Genomic DNA, 17,130 nt, shown 5'->3' with positions numbered 1-17,130 from the left:
GGCCGTTGCCTACCTGCCCTCTGGTCTCGCTGCCCCGTTCGGCACCCAGCAGCAGCCTAGTCTTTCTCTTTGCTCTTCCAGGAACACGTCCCCCATCCCAGCTCTTTACCTGGCTGATTTCTACGCAGCAGTGAGGCCTCAGAATCGAGAGCAAAGGCCCCTCCTAGGATCCCTTCTTTGTCCGCATCTTTTGACTTTCTTCAGTGCCCCGCTCGGGTGCCACCCAGCCTCTGTCTTCTCGCTCGTGTCCTGCTCTCCTTCCTCCCTCCATCTCTACCCCTCTTCCTCCCTTTTTCACACGCTCACCTCACCAGGGAATAATCACATTCTGCTCTGAACTTCTAAAGTGATCCATGTGTGCTTTCTAAGGGCACATGCTTTATTCTGCAGACCCCAGGGTGTGTCGTGTCCCTCTCCCGCTGGACCCTCCGTGCCCTTACCACAGAGATGGTCTCTTAGTTCCCGCCCTACCTTACACAGACACTTGGTGCTTATGCAGGCTCTCCCTCTTTGTATCCTATGATTAGCAAATTTAGAACATTTTCTGAAAAGTGAGCTCTAAATTGAAGCGAGTAGTATAAGCTAAGTGGTTGAGAACTTTGAATTTCAATGTAATCTCAATCGGGGAGGCAAGATGTTTTTGAAGGGCCGTGTAGTAAATATTTTTGGCTTCCAGGACATCCAGTCACTGCCCCACCTACTCGGCTCTGCCATTGGAGCCCAAAAGCAGCCACGGGCAACACGTAAGCAAATGGGCATGGCTGTGTCCCCGTAATGCCTTGTCTACGGAAACAGGTAGCTGGCCCCCGGGCACAGTTTGCTTACCTCCGATCTCATTCCAGCCTTGTCAGATGAGTAACTCTAACACTTCCTTAATCTTCAGTTAGGGAGGTGTACAGAGGGTCCCCCATCACCGTCCCTAATTTCCTCAAACATGTTTTTTTGGGTTCATTACCTAACTGCCTTGACTGTCTGACAAAATAAGTGATTTCTAATGTTTAGCCCAGAGCCAGGTGACAGATGGAAAAGTCACCCTTCTCATCGTCCCCTCCATATTTCTAGGGGCGATGAGAGCATCATCTCTAGTTTTGTAACCCGGGAGAGTTTTAGGGTCTCGTGCCGTCTTGAGCGCTTCTAGTTGAATCAGGTAGACCTCACTCTCTCCCTGCCCTCTGTGTAAAAGGTGGCATCAAAGCCAAAACTTTGGTTCCTCCAATGGGTGGGGGGGGCGGTGTACACAAGTGACTTTGAAAATATGCCTGCTTTTTCTACCCAAGACTTATCTTTGACATTTATGTAGAACCTTTTTAGATAGTACCATGGTTTCTAATTTTATCTTGATGGTGTTCTTCTGGGGTGAAAGGAGAATTCCTGGGTGTGCTAGCAAATGAATTATTTATAGGAAGACTGGAATAAAATATTTCTGTGGTCCTTTCCAAGTTTTTTTTCCAGTACTTGTGGCATAGGGCAAAGACAAGGAGAAGAAAAGAGTGAGGAAGAAAGTTTTTGTTGTTTTAATTCCAGACTTTGAAAGAGGGCAGAGGGATGAGAGGTGCCCGGGCCAGGGAACAGTGAGGGTCACAGTTCTTGCTGCCAGACGAAATGGGCGTCTGACCTCTGCCTGTGGCCCCACGACCTCAGGCAGGAGCTTGCCGAGGGCAGAGTCTGCTTTGCAAAGAGAGAGAAATGAATCTCAGAGATATGAGGGCTTTCCCTGAATGGAGGAGGCGGATGGATACTGCAGGGATAAAGAGCCAGGACTAAAACCGAGGTGCTGAGAGTTGGGGGGAGTCGGGGGGAGATTGGCCCTTTACTTGTGAAGTAAATCAGGGGTGTTGTTGAGCAGTAGTCTTCGGGCTCCCAGGGTTAGGTGGGCGTGGTTGGTTTAAAGCCGCGCTTTTCTAGCTCTTGCCCTTCTGGGCACCCTCTTCCCTAACGTGGCACACGCTGGGACTTGGTCTGCGCTGGAGACGTGCCCGTCCCCACTTTCCCAGTTCTTTTTTGGTTTATGGTGGTACATCACCTGGGTGGTAAAATCGTCTAACACCTTAAAAGCGTGTGTCTAGAATCCTGGGTGGGGAATTGCGAAGTAACAAAGCATAAGAGTCTTGGTAAGAAATATTGCAGGAGACAAGATCTGATTGTGATTTTATCCAGATAACAACTCATGGCAGAGGCTCGTGTGGTCCGTTCCTCCTGCTCCTCCATCCATCCATCCATCCATCCATCCATCCATCCATCCGTTTTAGGGGTATGATTCAGATGTAAATGCTAGGCACGTGAGTGCATATTAGCATATTATTAGCATATATGTGTGAGTTGGAAAAGGAAGTACGTTTTGTTTCCTGGCAAAATATGATCTGTTTGGTTTGACAATTGACTTAACCAACTAGGTGAAATGGTAGACATTTTCCACAAAAATGAATGTGCTAACCCTGCAGCATCAGTGTGGCAACAGAGCCAGACCTCACATGCAACACCTGTTATGTTCTTTGCGAGTACTAACCTAGGTTTTCCGGACTCCTTGGAGGAAATATGTGACCCCGAGGGGCTGTACCCGGGCGGTTAAAACCAAATGAGGAGTTTTCAAAAACACTTCTGATGGTACAGCCTGTCTAGAAAACTTGTGAAACTAATCATGCGCTCTGCATGCAGCCCACGGTTACACTCCTGGGCATTTTTTCCTGAGAAAAGAAAACCTATGCTCACACGTAAACCTGTGCACAAATAGCATCTTTATTCAGAACAGCCCCAAACCGGAAACAGCCCAGGTGTCCATCAGCAGGTGACTGATTGACAGACTGGTCCAGCCACATCACGGAACACTACTCAGCACTAAAAAGGGACAGACTACGGACCCAACAGCATCCTGGGTGAATCTCCAGGGAGTTGTGCTGAGTGAAAAAAGCCCACCCCGGGCTGCCATGTGCTGCTAGGAGCGGCCAGTGGCCATCGTGAGCGACCAGCAGCCGGGGAGAACTGCTGTGAGCGGCCGATCAACAACCAGTTGAGTCAGCCGGGGGGAGCGCAAGGCTCATAACACCAGCCTGGGCCAGGGAGCTGAGTCCTACACAACTAGACTGGGAAACAACAGCTTGAACTGGAGTGTGGGGTGGGGGAGGCAGAAGAAAGAGGGGAGAAAAAAGAAAAAAAACGCCTACCCCGAATGGTATGTACGGTGTGATCTCATTTACATAACATTTTGGAAAGGAGAGTAGGTTAGTGATGGCCAGGGTTTAGAGGTGGGGTGCTGGGAGCCCCTGTATATTAGGTTGGTGCAAAAGTAATTGCGGTTTTTGCCTTTTTTTTTTTTTTTTTTTTTAACGTTTCAAACCACAATTGCTTTTGTACCCACCTAATAGAATAAGAATAGGTCACTGCTGGAAGGAATCCTGGTGCCTAAAGTCCTTATTGTGTAGCGAAGGAAACCGGTATCTGGAGAAATGGTTTGACAATGGTCAGCTACCGAGTAAGTGGCAGAAGGAAGACTTTGAATCTGGGTCTCTGTCTCTTAGGCCATAAAATGTATGCTTAAAATGTGGGCTCAGAGTCAGGTAGGTTAGGGTTTGAATCTCACCTCTGCCAGGTGCTCTGTGACTTTGGGTAGGTTGCTTAACCTCTCTGAGCCTCTGTTGCGTCACCTATAAAATGGAGGTAATACCTACTTCATGAGATTATCGTCAGGATTATAGCAAGTTATTTTCAAAGTTTTAAAATACTGCTTACGGTGTGAGAAATACTCATATTTCCATCAGAACTAGTTAGTACACACATTAAAACCTTTGTAACGGAAATAAAAGCTTTATGAAATATATATATTATTATATATGGTACACTGTTTTCTATTTCATGTTTTAATACAGCCGGTCATGACCCCCTAAATTAATTTCATGTCCACTGGATTAAATGAAAACAAGGCATAGTAGTATAAATAAGACTTTCCTCTTCATTTTACTCTAGAGGTCCTGGGTCAGGCCCTGTGTTGGTACTGGAACTGGGGTCCTAGCCCTACTGCATCTCTGGAGATGAGGTCAGGTGGCTGCCCATCACGGAGCTTTCTGCTTTCCCACTGGACTCTAAGCTTCTCGAGGGCAGAGCTGACCTTGCTCAGCAGTTTATCCCCAGAACCTGGCACAGTGCCCAGCACCTGAGAGGTGTGAGGGGGTGGAGTGCACGTGGACATGGGGCCTCCCCTGTGCGCTGTTCTGAGGGCTCAGGTGTGATTGCACCTTCCTCGTGGGTAAAATGGGACTGAAAATAACAGCGTCTGCCTCCTAGGGCTTGTGCAGGACTGAGTGGGTTCATGCAAGTGAGGCATGTAGAAAAGCACCGTGTGAAGCTCGTGGTGGGGTGTTTGCCACTCACAAAAGCATGTTAGACTGCAAGTGAGAGTGACATTAAGAGAAACTTGAATTTCCTGGCGCTTTTGGAAAATAATCATTGCAGAATTCGTAACAGATTACTTGTCTAGGGACTTTGAGCTGAGCTCAGCACGTCAATGTTTTGTGGCCCTGAGGCGAGAGTTGTTGCCTTAGAACACAGGAAGCCTTTGTGTTGTCCTTGGGAGAAAAGCCTTTTACAAATGCTTGGAAAACTGCAGCGTGGCCGCAGCTAACTGGAAGCACGACTGGGGCTTGGAAAGGCCGTGGCCAGAGTCTGAGGAGACTAGAATCCAAGGACTTTCCAAATCCTCCTGAAGAGGGAGGTCTGGTTTATTTATTTGTTTTGCCAAACCACTGACATTTTCTCTCCTGACGACTCACTCACCTGCCTCTGGTCTGCGGCTCTGAGCACGAGTCTGGGTGTTGTCTGTGCTGTTACGAGGACTAGGGGTGCTTGTGTTCCTTGGGCTTTTTGGGGAGGTGGGGAATGGGGTTTAGTATTAAAATGGGTGCACAGTATAAAGTTGGGTATGTTCCCCAGGGACATTTTGTTAGCAGTTCTTTTGGAAGAAAGATGAAGACTTCTCTCCTTACTAATGGGAAAAAATGCCCAGCTGTCTTATTTTTTTCAAACATCGTTATTGAAATTGGCAGAGTATTACTCTTCAGAAAGAATTTCCCATATTGTAGCGTGAATATTTTCTATGGGAAGCTCATTTTTCCATAGCCCAGGGTGCTTCCCATTATATAGTGTGCAAGATAAATGAGAACTACACCTGGGCGTGTTTACACATGTGTGCTACAAGCGAGCTAAGGTGAATTTTTGAGGCAAGATGGACCATTGTCGGCCCGCATGCACCATTAAGGGGAAAATAGGACTGATTTTTTTCAGCATTTTTCCTTTTTTGCAGTAAAATGACAGTGGTTACCATTAAATTGAGCTTAATAGGCGTCCCCATATGCCTCCCGCATTTGACCCTTCTTCATCATGTGGAGTTGGATGTTATGTTTGCTGTGTGGGTGCCCAGTGCCCCTCACCTGACTGCTGCTTTTCATTTTTAGGCACCAAATGGGGATGTTTCCGAAAGGAATGAGCCTTTGAGTCCAGCGTTTCATTCAGCTAGGGGCTACAGCATTTGCATGGAGCGGGGGAAAGCGTTTATCCTTTTCAGGAGTCCACCAACTTAGAGAGCTGGATCTGGACTTGAATTGGATTTCCTCCTTCCACGGCGGCTCTCCGCAGCCTGCCTGTCTGTGGGGTGCTGGTGTGTGCAGCTGAATTTTCCGTTTGTAAGCACCTCCACGTGTCGGCAGAGCAGTTGCCATCAGAAATGACACCTTGTGCGTACGTACTGTGCCAGCAAAAATGAGTTTCCTTTTCTGTGATGAGCACAGAATTTCGTGTGGCTTTTGACCAGGAGCCCTGCGAATATTCTCGTGCCTCTCACGGAGTTCTTTCTCGTAGCATAGCACTCTGCTCTGCAGGGGCTTTTCTGGCTGACATAGCTGCACGTCATCAGCTTCTTGACATCTCTTCCCAAGGTCTGGCCACGCTGCCCTGTTTGGGGGACCAGCACCTCTCCTTTGTGTTCTCATCATTTCAAGGCAGTTTAGTTCCTCTGTCTTAAGTGGGTTCTTTATCCCTAAGAGAAGAATTCAGACAGTAAGAGCTTTCCCTTCATAGGGGCAGCTAACCAGACTGGAGGAGGGCACTCTGTCGTGGCCTTTCTCCATCCCCACCGCCCTAGGTGGCGGGCAGTCCTCTCTCAAACACCCAGGGGCTGAGGGTGTGACGAGGATTTCTTCCCTAAGCAGGTTGTTGTCCAGTTTTCACGTGGGGTGGGCGTCGTAAGCACTGCCTGTCCCACACGACAGCATTTGTCATACTCAAACTGGAAATGCAGAAAGAAAAATTTTAAGAGTCAATGAGAAACAGTTCTCTTATCCCTGAGATAAGCAGGTTAATAGTATATAATGTCAATATTTTGGCTGCAGACCATTATCTTGCTATTGATTCAGAAGAAATATGGTATTGACTCCGTAGCGTCGTTACTTTTTGCTAGCATTGTTTTCTCTGTGCTTTTTTCTTCTCCTTTTAAAATACCGGGATCTGGCTTCTTTTCCTTTGTCTTTTTATGACCAGTTCCTGTCCAGTCAAAGAATGACGAGGCTAAGTTGAAGCAGAAAGAGCACCCGGAGTCCTGTTTCAGAGGCCAAGCCGTTTTGCTCTTTGTTCTGGAGAGGATGTGATTGATCCTTCCCACTTAGCTCCTATCTGTCCTTATAACTTTCCCCAGAGCCGTGTTTTTGAATGCTCTTGTTACAGATTGTAAGATTCGTTCAGTTCCTTGTAACATGTTTCGGGTTTATACTTTTTCATTGTCTGCTGACTGTGTTTCCTGGGCTGCATTTTCCAAAAGAGAACAGCACCACAGAATTATTTTTGCTGATGGCTGGTGAAGGAGGCACTCATCAATAGCTGAAAGAGGAGAAACTGAAACAAAAAGCTGAGCTAAAGTGGTTTTGTGGGAACGTGATTACAGAGTTGGTTTTCATAATAAGAGGCTGTTTGGCACTGTTGTCTCTGTGAAATGGGCTTGAAAGGCAGTTGCTCATTCTTTGAGGCTTACAGACTGCTGTGGTGGGTCCATAAGGCGGCCCTAGGAGGGAGGAGGCCAGACCCTGTCCTGGAGCTGTTTATGCTCTTGGGAGGGCAGGGAGAATTGGCGTGTGTGGGGGGTGCCCCAGGGCGGGCAGCACAGCCTCTGATTGCGGCTGCCCTGGAGCAGTCCTAGCCGCTGCGCTCGGGGTTCACATCTTCTCATTTGGTTTAAAAAGAGAAAGAAGGAACCCCCGGCATCTTCACACTGAGTTTGGACCCTGAGCAGGAGGGAGGTAGGAGGTGACAGGGATTTGGGGAAGCGGGATTTTCTCCCAGGCTTCTCAGCGTGTGGACACACAGATCAATTTCTTCTCCTGCGTTCAGCTGGCCACTGGGTTAGACAGTTTGTTGATCAAGATGTCCCCTCCTGTTTCATATCACGTAACGCATTCATTTCAGCCACTGAGCCTAAATTACTGTTTGCTTTCTTTCTGCCTTTCTTTTTTTCCCCCTGAAATGGTAAGAACTCGTGTAAGGATGAAGTTAGTTTATCCGTGCTAATGCTTTGATTTTTCTTTTCTCTTTTTCTTTGCCACAGTAGGTAACCAGTTAGGGGCCTTGGTACATCAAAGGTAAGCAGTGGGTTATGTTTTATTATTTATTGATCATTTCTAATTGTTTATTGATCCACCATCTGTACTAGAGTGTTAGAAAGTCAGAGGTTGAGAGTGTGAAAAACCATGGGCTAGGTTTCTTTAAGACTCAAGTTTTTTTTTTTTTGCTACCCTTTCCAAGGCAGTCAGTGTAAGCTTAAAGGATAAACCCATACGAGGTATTAAAAATCAGCCATTAGTGTATGTGAACTTAAAAGACTTCTAATATACTGGAGCTGCTCCTTCTGTCCACATACATTTAATTTAAAATGAGAGAATGAAAATTTCCCTCCCATTTTGATGGTTTTCCCAGTGTTTTATGAATCCTTAACCTCTTTACTTAAAAAGATGTCCTAAAGAAGTGTGAGTTCTTTGATAAGAGACAGCTTTTGGTTCTCAAGGAATCATAGGCCTGGGAGGCCAGAAGCCGGGACCCCCACCCCCCCAGCTCTGCTGTTGTGATAGGGACTTGTTAGAGAACCTCAGATAAATGCGCAGTTGATTCCCTGCCTCAGTTACCCCTCACAGCCTTCCCTTAAACATTGACGACTTAGACAGACACAAAGACCCCTGGGCTTTAAAATGACGGGTCTGTAAGATAGGATATTTGTGGTCACAGTGTTACTCTTCAAAAAGGATAAATATACAAAAAACTATGTGACAGCTTCTGTAATGGGTGCTGTGTATCTGTTATTGTAACATACTATCCTTAACCTTCACCAGCAATGATACAATTTTATCTTCTTGTGTTCTGCGCAAATATTTGGGAGTTTCTGGAAATTTCCAGGCATCAATTAACCAAAAGATTCAGCCTGGGATTTTTTGTTGTTTCTTTGCTTTAAAGTAACTTAAATGAGGTTTTAGGACCCAATGTAACTTTCCTATAAAGATGTAACTGGTGAGGATTTTACTTTCCAAAATGTTATGCATCAGACAAGCCTCAGCCTTGCGTTTCGAATAGAGCTTTGTCTTCCCGGAAGCCCAGAGCAGTTCGTCTTCATCTGTTTCCTCCTCCAAGAGAGTCTGTTAACTTGGTTCCTAAAGGCTGAGGAACTGCCCGCATTTTGTGACAGTTTGTATTGTGATAGTGTTGGGCCTCCTTTAGTCAGTTCCCGGGTGAAATTTCTGAGAATGGACCGTCTGTGCTGCCAGGCGCGCAGGCATCTCAGCTACACAGACAGGAGCACCACTGCCCTTCTCCACGGTCAGGACACATCGCAGCAGGGACCTGAGCCTCTTGCAAGATGTGCTAGGCCAGCTGGGGCTGGGCATCGACATCCAGTGTTACTGATTAGGAAGCCCGGGCTTGCCTGGTTTCGGGGTGAACTCCAGTGTCCCGAGAGGCAAAGAGGCTCCCTAGGCGTACGTAAACCTGCGGAGGTAAACTCCGCGAGAAGAAGATAGTTTGCTCCCATCACAGTGATATGGTGGCAAGTGCTATTTAAGCTATTGCATTTCTTCTAAGTGCTGCACTTTTCCCTAAAAACATGCACTTTATTCAGTCCTTTCCGTGATGGGTAAAAATCCAGCTGTGAGAGATGTTTAAAAATGCTTACCTTTTTTTTTTTAAAAAAACTACTTGCATTTAGCTTCCTCCTAAGGTAAATGTTTATAGATTTAATTGCTTTCTGGGGTGTTGGGCAAATTGGATATTGTCCACAATACACTCACTGTATGGTAAATCTGAAGGTTTGTTTGAAAGAACCAGTGCAGTAGTTGTTTTTTAAAAGAGAGAGGGGGAGAGGGAACGGGAGAGGAAGAGGGAGAGAGGGAGAAAGCACATAATGGATGAGATGGCATTTAGCAGAAGTACCTTGCAGAGCAACTGAGGGCATTATCCTGTCCTGGTCAACACTGATTAGGCCTCTGCTGTACACTGACTCCATTTGGGGCGTGTCACCCTGAAAGACAGCGATCGTAGAGGGAGGACAGAAAGCAGTACAAAGATGGGGGAACAGGAATGTTGAAGAAAGGTTGACTGTTTCTTCATTTAGAGGGGACACCGGAAAGGTGTCTGCACACTGCCCAAGTCCCAAAGGCCCGCTAAGCCCTCTGGGGTTGGTGACACGTTTGGTATTGGCCCAGCTTCTGCCTCCTATGGCCATGTGAAGGAAGGGCGTGAGCGGAGCTGCTGGTCTGATGAAAACCCAGAGGTTTCTTCCTCTGAGACAGGAGATGGAGGCTTGGGTCTTCTCGAGGAGTGATTGACCAAGGGGCTCATTCATTGATGCTCTGTGTAGATGGTTGTGGACTTGTTGGCCAGATTGGCGTGATTTCTCTTAAGCCTTCATCTTCCATCATGGCCAATATGGGAAATTTGGGGAACCTAAGATGGCTGCAAAACTCTTTCTTCTATATGTTTCTCCAAAATGTTCTTTGTTTTTAGGGCAGTAATAACAGAAGAATTCAAAGTGCCTGATAAAATGGTTGGATTTAGTAAGTATGCACGTGATGCACTTTCCCCCTAGTTTCCTGTCTGTCCTTTTTATCGCACTCTCTCTCTCAGTGTGTCACCCATAGTCGAATGCTTTTGCACACCGTTCTCTAGAGTCCCGAAGCACTGCAAGTCTCTGTGCAGGCTGAAGGAGAGACCAGAAGGTTGGGCCATGGGTCCCCCACTCCCCCCACCACCCCACTGTCTTCTCCCTTGAGCTAGGGTACCCTCTGTCTGTCTGCTGTATTTCACATACAATTTCTGTGGGCTCAGCGAGGCCGAGCTGATTGTAGTGCTGTCACCCAGGTGTGAATATCTGTTGAATGAAGTCGTGCATGATGGTTACATATGGAACGGGGGGCATATTCTGACTCTGTTCAATTTGTTTCAGTTATTGGCAGGGGAGGTGAGCAGATTTCACGGATTCAAGCAGAATCTGGTTGCAAAATTCAGATTGCTTCAGGTAAGGGCTTTTTTTTTCACAGATCTCAGTTTGGTAGATCCCAGTCTTTTGCAAAGTTTTCCAGATTCAGTACTTCGCTTGTGGCTAAGTTTAGGAGTGTGGGTAAGTATATGCGATTGCTATTTTCCTTGCACTTCTGGAGCTGGTCTCCCAGGTGAGAACCAGAAAGAGCAGAGTAGAAGCAGGCCAAGACAAGGCCACCCAGCTGGCCTCGTGGGGAACCCTCCCCCGTTCTGTGGCCTGCGTGGCCCCCCCCCCCACCACTCCCTGCCCAAACACCTACCGCTCTAGGACCTGTTTTCTGCACCAGAATGTTATGCTAGATGTAGTGGGGCCTGCAGGAGTCCTGTGGCTTTGGGGTCACTCCTGGGAACTGCTCGCCGGCTCCCCTGGATTAGACCACCGCGACCCTTTGTGGAAAGAGGCCAGCTTGGGGGGCTCTGGCGAACTGAGCACGTCTTAAACACAGTTCCCAGCTGGGTCCGTTTTGACTGTCGAGTATGGAGACAGAGATTGAGGAAGAAGAGTTTTTATTTTATTTATAGTTTTAACATCTAATTTGAGTTTGACCTGTTTTCATAGTGGAGGAGGGGGTTTGGAGGACATTCGACTAGAGAAATGTTTCTCATTTTAAGGGATAGAAGGCAGTAACTGCTGTTAGCCTTTTCACTTTTTTTAGTAAGAATTTTAAGAGGCGGTATTTTTAGGAACAAAGTGAAATCGTGTGTGATGGTGGAAAGGAAGATTTTCCTTCTTCTCAAATGGCCCGGAACCAATTCCACATAGATGTCACTGATCTCTGGGGATATTCACACAATAACTGGTAATAGTCCCAGTGTGCATACCGTCACATGTCTTACTCGTGTGCCTGAGAGCTATTTGCAAACCAATGACCAGTAAACTCCGCAAATGGAGAAACTGAGGAATAGCAGCTTAAGTGCCTCAGGCACTTAGGAGCACATAGGTGGGGTCAGCAACCAGCTGAACCTGGACATTAGGACCAAGTCAAACCTCTGCTGCGTTCTCCCACCTTTCCCCAAGGGGCTTGTTTCTATGTTGAGAATCCAGGGCAGAGCTACAAGCCTAATACTCTCCCCACAAGTGGAAGCATACTGTCTCTTTCTGGGAGCCTGGGCTTTTGTGGGGCCGGCGTCGGCACCGCCCAGGGAGACAGTCTGTCCACAGAGGTTGCCTGATGCCCACCAACACACCTCATCTTCTTGATTCTTCTTGTAGAGAGTTCTGGGATTCCCGAGAGGCCCTGTGTACTTACCGGAACCCCAGAAAGTATTGAGTAAGTTTATTTTATTTACTTTTTCCTTTCACTCTTCTTCCTCATTCCCCAGATGGGGAGAAATGGAAGGGCAAGACTGTTACTGAACTCTGTCCATCTGTGCGACAGTCAGACGCTCTGTAGAGAAGGACCTGGGTGGTTGCCACACCAGGGGAGTTTGTCTCTTACTTAAACACACAAGGGATCCCCTTCTAAAAAACCCTATGGAAAGTCTCAGAGCTGTCATGACACCACCTTCATAAACCAGCTTCTGAAGAGGGTACGTGCCCCTGCCTGAATGCTCTACCTACCTGGCTTCTCCCTGTTGATACCCCCTTTACCTGAGCAGGTCTGGGTCAGTAAGCCGTCCTGGTACAGGCCCTTTGCCTGGAGCTCATCCCATTGCCCCGCTGATACTTGTGAGCCTAATAAATGGACTCTAAACAGCCGTTGTTCTGCTCAGACCGGCCAGCAGGTGTTTTGACTTTGGGGGCCCTTGTCAGAGTCCTCAGCCCGGCCTGGCAGCCCTACCTCGTACACATGCGCAGAGCCTTGTGCCAGATGGAGGCCTCAGATCCAAGAACCTCCTGGCGGAAGGGGGTGTACTAACTCTGCGTCTGCTCACTTTCCTCTTTCAATCTACTGAGTAGCAAGGCACTGGGGATAGGGTGCTAAGATTATGTCTGCCTCGGTAGGTAGGGCTACTTTATTGTTTCCATTGCTCGGGGAGTCGAGATGAGTTTGAATCCTCTTGTTCTGCGGTAACATTGCAAGCAGTGAACCAGAACAAATAACTGGCAGGTGTGTATTATAGGGCAAGCGGGGTGGTTTTGCTGGAGTCCAGGCATTTTTCTTCCAGCACAGGTTAATCTAGTACACAAGCAAAATATTAAAAAGTTGCTGAGAGTGAGAAGATACTTGAGGCTGATTCTGTCCTCGAAGGCTCAAGGCTACAAAGGGCAACGTCATTTCCTGCCTTTCTCTTCTCTTCTTCCTACTCTAACCATTCCTGCTTCCTGTCCTTCGCAAGCAGTGGAGGCAGTGGGATTATAAATTTAGGAAGGAACAATGTTGCTGTCTTCGGTGCACAGTACAACCAGCCTGTTTGGTAGTTGAATTCTTCCCTGTTAGAGGAACCAAGAAATAGATTGTCCATGGTGATTTGAAGAATAAATACTGCAAATCACAGCCAGGGGAGATTCTGGTGCAGAAAAGCATATTGGCCGGACAGATGGCCTCGGGAGGCTGGGTTGCACTGTTTTGGCAGTGCAGCCTTCCTCTCCTGCCTCCAAATAATATCAGCACAAAACGGTATGTGAAATGCAGGGTCCTGAAAATCTGACATGAAAAGCACAAAGCAGGTGGATATGACTAGGGCTGCGTCAGAGCCCCTGCCGCCGCCACTTTCATCCCCTTGAAACCAAACTGGTGACGCATAGCCTTAGCTTAACAGCCATAGAGCAGTCTGGGCAGTTATGGAGAAGAAATTCAGAATCGGGGACTTCAAATGATGACTACTAACCCTTGCTTTCTTTCTTCCCATCTCTCTCATTGCTCTCTCCTGCCTTTTTAACAAATGTCTAGTGAGTGTGTACTCTCTTGAGGAGGGTTATGCTGGACTGGGGAACAGCGAGATGCAAAGAGCTCAGAGGTGGTCTCTGCCACCAGAGCAGCTGACATTCTAATAGAAGTGACATGTTTGTGGAGTGAATACAAGACACCAGCACAAGCAGAGGGCAGACTTGCAAGGGGGTTGTGTCGGAATGTTGGTATTGTGGCGTGTTGCTTTTAAATTCCAGGCCAGTAGCGTGGCGGATGGCAGCGGCCTCCCGGGGTGTGGGGGCCGGAGCTGCCGCTGGATGGAGGGCGGCCTTGACTCCTTCGTGTTTCCCTTCTGTGGGTACCTCGAGCATTCATTTAATGCCGATTCCCTTGTGATTCTTTTCCCTCCCAAAGACAAGCCAAACGGCTCCTGGGGCAGATCGTGGACCGCTGTCGGAACGGACCTGGCTTTCATAATGACATAGACGGCAACAGCACGATCCAGGAGCTCCTCATCCCTGCGTCTAAAGTGGGTCTGGTCATCGGCAAAGGAGGGGAAACAATAAAGCAGCTGCAGGTATGCGAGCCCTCTGCAGAGGTCTCCCTCTCCCCTCCCCTTCCTGGCTGGGGCGTCCGTGTCAGAACTCTGACTTCCCCGGCCGAGCGGGCTCAGTGGTCCATGGGCAGGGCGCCCCTCCGAACCTCTGCCCAGTGATTCCTCGGTCCTTCCCTGCGGTAGCTATTTTCTGGGAATTGACTGTGGCCAAGCCAGGTGCCAGGTATGATGCCAGTCGTGGGGCCCCGTGAACTTGCAACAACCACTGCAGTGAAGCTCTGTTACCATCAGACGACAGCACCTCAGCTGAAAAGACCGTGTCCGGAGCCAGGGACCTCTGGGCCAGCAGCACTCCCCTCGTCAGCTGTGTGACCTTAAACATGTCCATGAACTTTTCAAAGGCCCAGGTCTTCCACTGTGACAGCAGCCTCACTGTGGTCCTGCAGCTGAAATAATCCCGTGCTGTATATTTATATAAGACCCCCTCGCACACAGCCTCTTGCTGAGCAGGTGCCTGGGAGTGTTAGCTGCTCCTAGCTCCAGAATCCCTCCCCCGGGACCCGTGGGGCCAAATTTTGCAGAATTTCGCAACCCCAGCAGGTTCTGAGGCTGCACTCTGCAACCAAAAGCGTATTTCCACAGCTAAACATAATTGTCACACTCACGGAGAGGACTAGGAATATGCTTAGATGACTTCAGGTTGGTTTTGCTGCCAAGTTAGTTAACAAACAAACTTTTATTTCAGAGCTTTGTAGCTTGTAGAAGTTGTAGGTCAGGGACTGTGACCTGCCCTGTGACCCTCTCCTAGCCCAGTCCTCAGACTGGGAAAGGCACGCTGGTGTGGCCTCCCAGAATCCCAGCTTGGGGTCCCTGCTCATGGGCTCTGGGCAGCTTCCGCTCAGAGGCCTCTTCACCTTTGCGTGGAATGGGCACGTTTGCCTCGCTTAGCTGTGCGGAGGCTCTAACCAGATGTTAACTAGAGTGCTCAGCTCAATGCCTGGCATTTCATACAAATAGCTCATCAATATTCCAGAGCCTAGGAAAGGAGGAGAGTTGGGGAAATGGTTTTCCACATCACACTCGGAAGCTTTCTGGCGTGGCATGCCCGGCCCGTGCATCAGCATCCTCAGAGGCCAGCTTCATGGGTGGGGTCAGAGGGCAGTGCCTGGGGGGGGGGGTCATGTCTTATTGTGGACGTGACCCAACCCCTCGCGTCATCTTGTGCCCTCCTACATTCTCATTCGTGACAATGAGGGCTGTACTGGGATGTGTGCCCCACAGGAGCGGACAGGTGTGAAAATGGTCATGATCCAGGACGGCCCATTGCCTACGGGGGCAGACAAGCCTCTTCGCATCACTGGAGACCCGTTTAAAGTACAGGTAGGAAAGCAACTGGATCCGGCAGGTCCTGGGTGGGGGTGTCACCTGGTAGTAACTCGTAGAGCTTGTTTGTCATTTAAGAAATGATAAAACTGGTGTTCCTTTAGTTAGGGTAAGTTATTAATATTTTCCCAAAGCAGATTTGATGATGGAAAGAATTTAGGTTTGTGTTACCCAGTCTCAGAGCCACTAGCCACATGTGGCTATGTAAATTAATTCAAATTAAGTAAAAATGGAGTTCCTCGTGTCCCCAGGCCCTATTTTGAGGACTTCAGAGCCACATGAGGATGGTGGCTATCTCATAGGCAGTGCGTACATGGAGCACGTTTCCTTCAATGCAGAAGGTTTCATTGGATGGCGTAGCACTGGGCCTGCGGTCAGCTCAGATGCAGGCTCCGTTTGGTTCTTTCTTGCTTGTTCTCTCTCGGCCCATTTTTGCAAGACCTTCAGCTGTGGTGGGACACAAGCAAAGGTGTCAGCACCACACGAGGCATGTGTGCCCTCCGAGCAGGCGTCCTGTGTCCTGAGATCCCAGGCTCAAAGGGCATGTCTAGTTTTAAGTCACCTGGGGTGGTTCCACCCTCCAGCTCTTGCTGTTTGTTCGCAGGAACGTGAGTGGGCTGTGAGCGTGGGGTGGTGTATTCCCGGGAAATACGAATGCTCCTTTTTCTGTCTGCTGCCGCCTGCCTTGCCTTGGCTGCACTTAGAGTAGGCGCCCCGTCAGGCACAGCTCTTCCGGTGGGAGCTTTGGGGCTTTGGCGCAGGGGAGGTTCCCAGCCTCTGGCAAGGTATTTCCCCCAATTCTTAACCGCTGTCGTTCGGCTGAACTCGAATTGATATTGTTGTTTTTTCAAGATACATGTGTAAAATAATGCTTTCAAAACAGGATTGAGGGGCAGTGATTAAAATGGTTTCTTTCCTCAGGCCCCAGTCAGTGATGCAACCCTTCACTCCCCTCCTGCAGGCCAGGGTTCCCCAAGTGCCTCCTCCCGCCCCCAGAGTTTCTGACCTCTGTGAATGTGAACAGGTGGGCTTTTTAAAAATCAGACGGCATCTAATCTTGGCTCACGGGACTCAGCCAGCCCAGCTTGTGGACTCCACGTGGGGTTGAGATGTCGTGGGACTCGGGGGGAACCGGAGAGCAGGCCTGCTGGAGAGTGTGCTGGACAGCGCCTGCCCCTTCCCCCCAAACCCCCCCCACACACACACACACACACACACACTTGTTTTCCCTCTTGGGACATTTGGTTTTAGCTTTGGCAGAAAGAATACCTGAGCCAAGAGTTTATTTCACTGGATTTCATGTTTCATGAATGTGCAGCAAAGTAATTATAACGAAAGGTATTTTGTGTGTGTTTGTTTTTTATTTTAAAACTATGTATTCCACATTTTTTACCTGGGGAGAAGCTGTCTGTTGTATTCAGGGTAAATTGTTGTTTGGTTTTTCTTTTTCCTCTCCCCAACTTTTTATTATGAAAAAGACATACAGAAAGGTTGAAAAGAGGTACAGCAAACACCTGTGTACCCTCATCCTACCTATCATTTTGCCGTTTATGTGTGTATTTTACTTTTTATTTTTTTGCTTTGGAATTTGTAAGTAAGTGGAAGGTATTATGACTCTCCATCCCTAAATCCTACAGCATGTATCTCCTCAGAGTAAGAACTTTCTTCTAGAAAACCAGGCCTGAGAAGATAACGGTATTCCCATAACAGTCCATATTCAGATTTCCCCAAATGTCCTAAGACTTTAATTGCCATGGGGGTGGCATTGGTTTGGTTTGGTTTTTCAGAACCAGGACTCGGTCTGGGCTCCCATGTTACCTTGAGTTGTCGTGCACAGTTGAT

The 17,130-nt window shown here is 48.2% G+C and overlaps 1 protein-coding gene across 5 annotated transcripts in view; it reads left to right on the top strand.

Annotated features, from left to right (window-relative positions):
- The window catches only part of FUBP3 (far upstream element binding protein 3), a 49,188-nt gene that overhangs the window by 15,105 nt on the left and 16,953 nt on the right, over positions 1-17,130 (top strand). For 3 of the 5 annotated variants that reach the window (XM_019728858.3, XM_019728855.3, XM_088793199.1), the window contains exons 3-8: positions 7,583-7,616; positions 10,024-10,073; positions 10,463-10,534; positions 11,771-11,828; positions 13,764-13,926; positions 15,187-15,285. In XM_019728858.3, the coding sequence (XP_019584417.1) occupies positions 7,583-7,616; positions 10,024-10,073; positions 10,463-10,534; positions 11,771-11,828; positions 13,764-13,926; positions 15,187-15,285 (476 nt within the window). Of the gene's footprint in view, positions 1-7,582; positions 7,617-10,023; positions 10,074-10,462; positions 10,535-10,567; positions 11,358-11,770; positions 11,829-13,763; positions 13,927-15,186; positions 15,286-17,130 lie in introns of those variants that run through there. The other 2 variants (XM_019728856.3, XM_074331184.2) reach the window with 2 other exon arrangements.

The sequence above is a fragment of the Rhinolophus sinicus genome, chromosome 16, assembly GCF_057876585.1.
Source record: "Rhinolophus sinicus isolate RSI-liver-muscle chromosome 16, RSI-T2T, whole genome shotgun sequence".
Taxonomy (NCBI): domain Eukaryota; kingdom Metazoa; phylum Chordata; class Mammalia; order Chiroptera; family Rhinolophidae; genus Rhinolophus; species Rhinolophus sinicus.
Note: the sequence above shows the minus strand (reverse complement) of the source record. Positions and strands in the feature narration are given on the sequence as shown.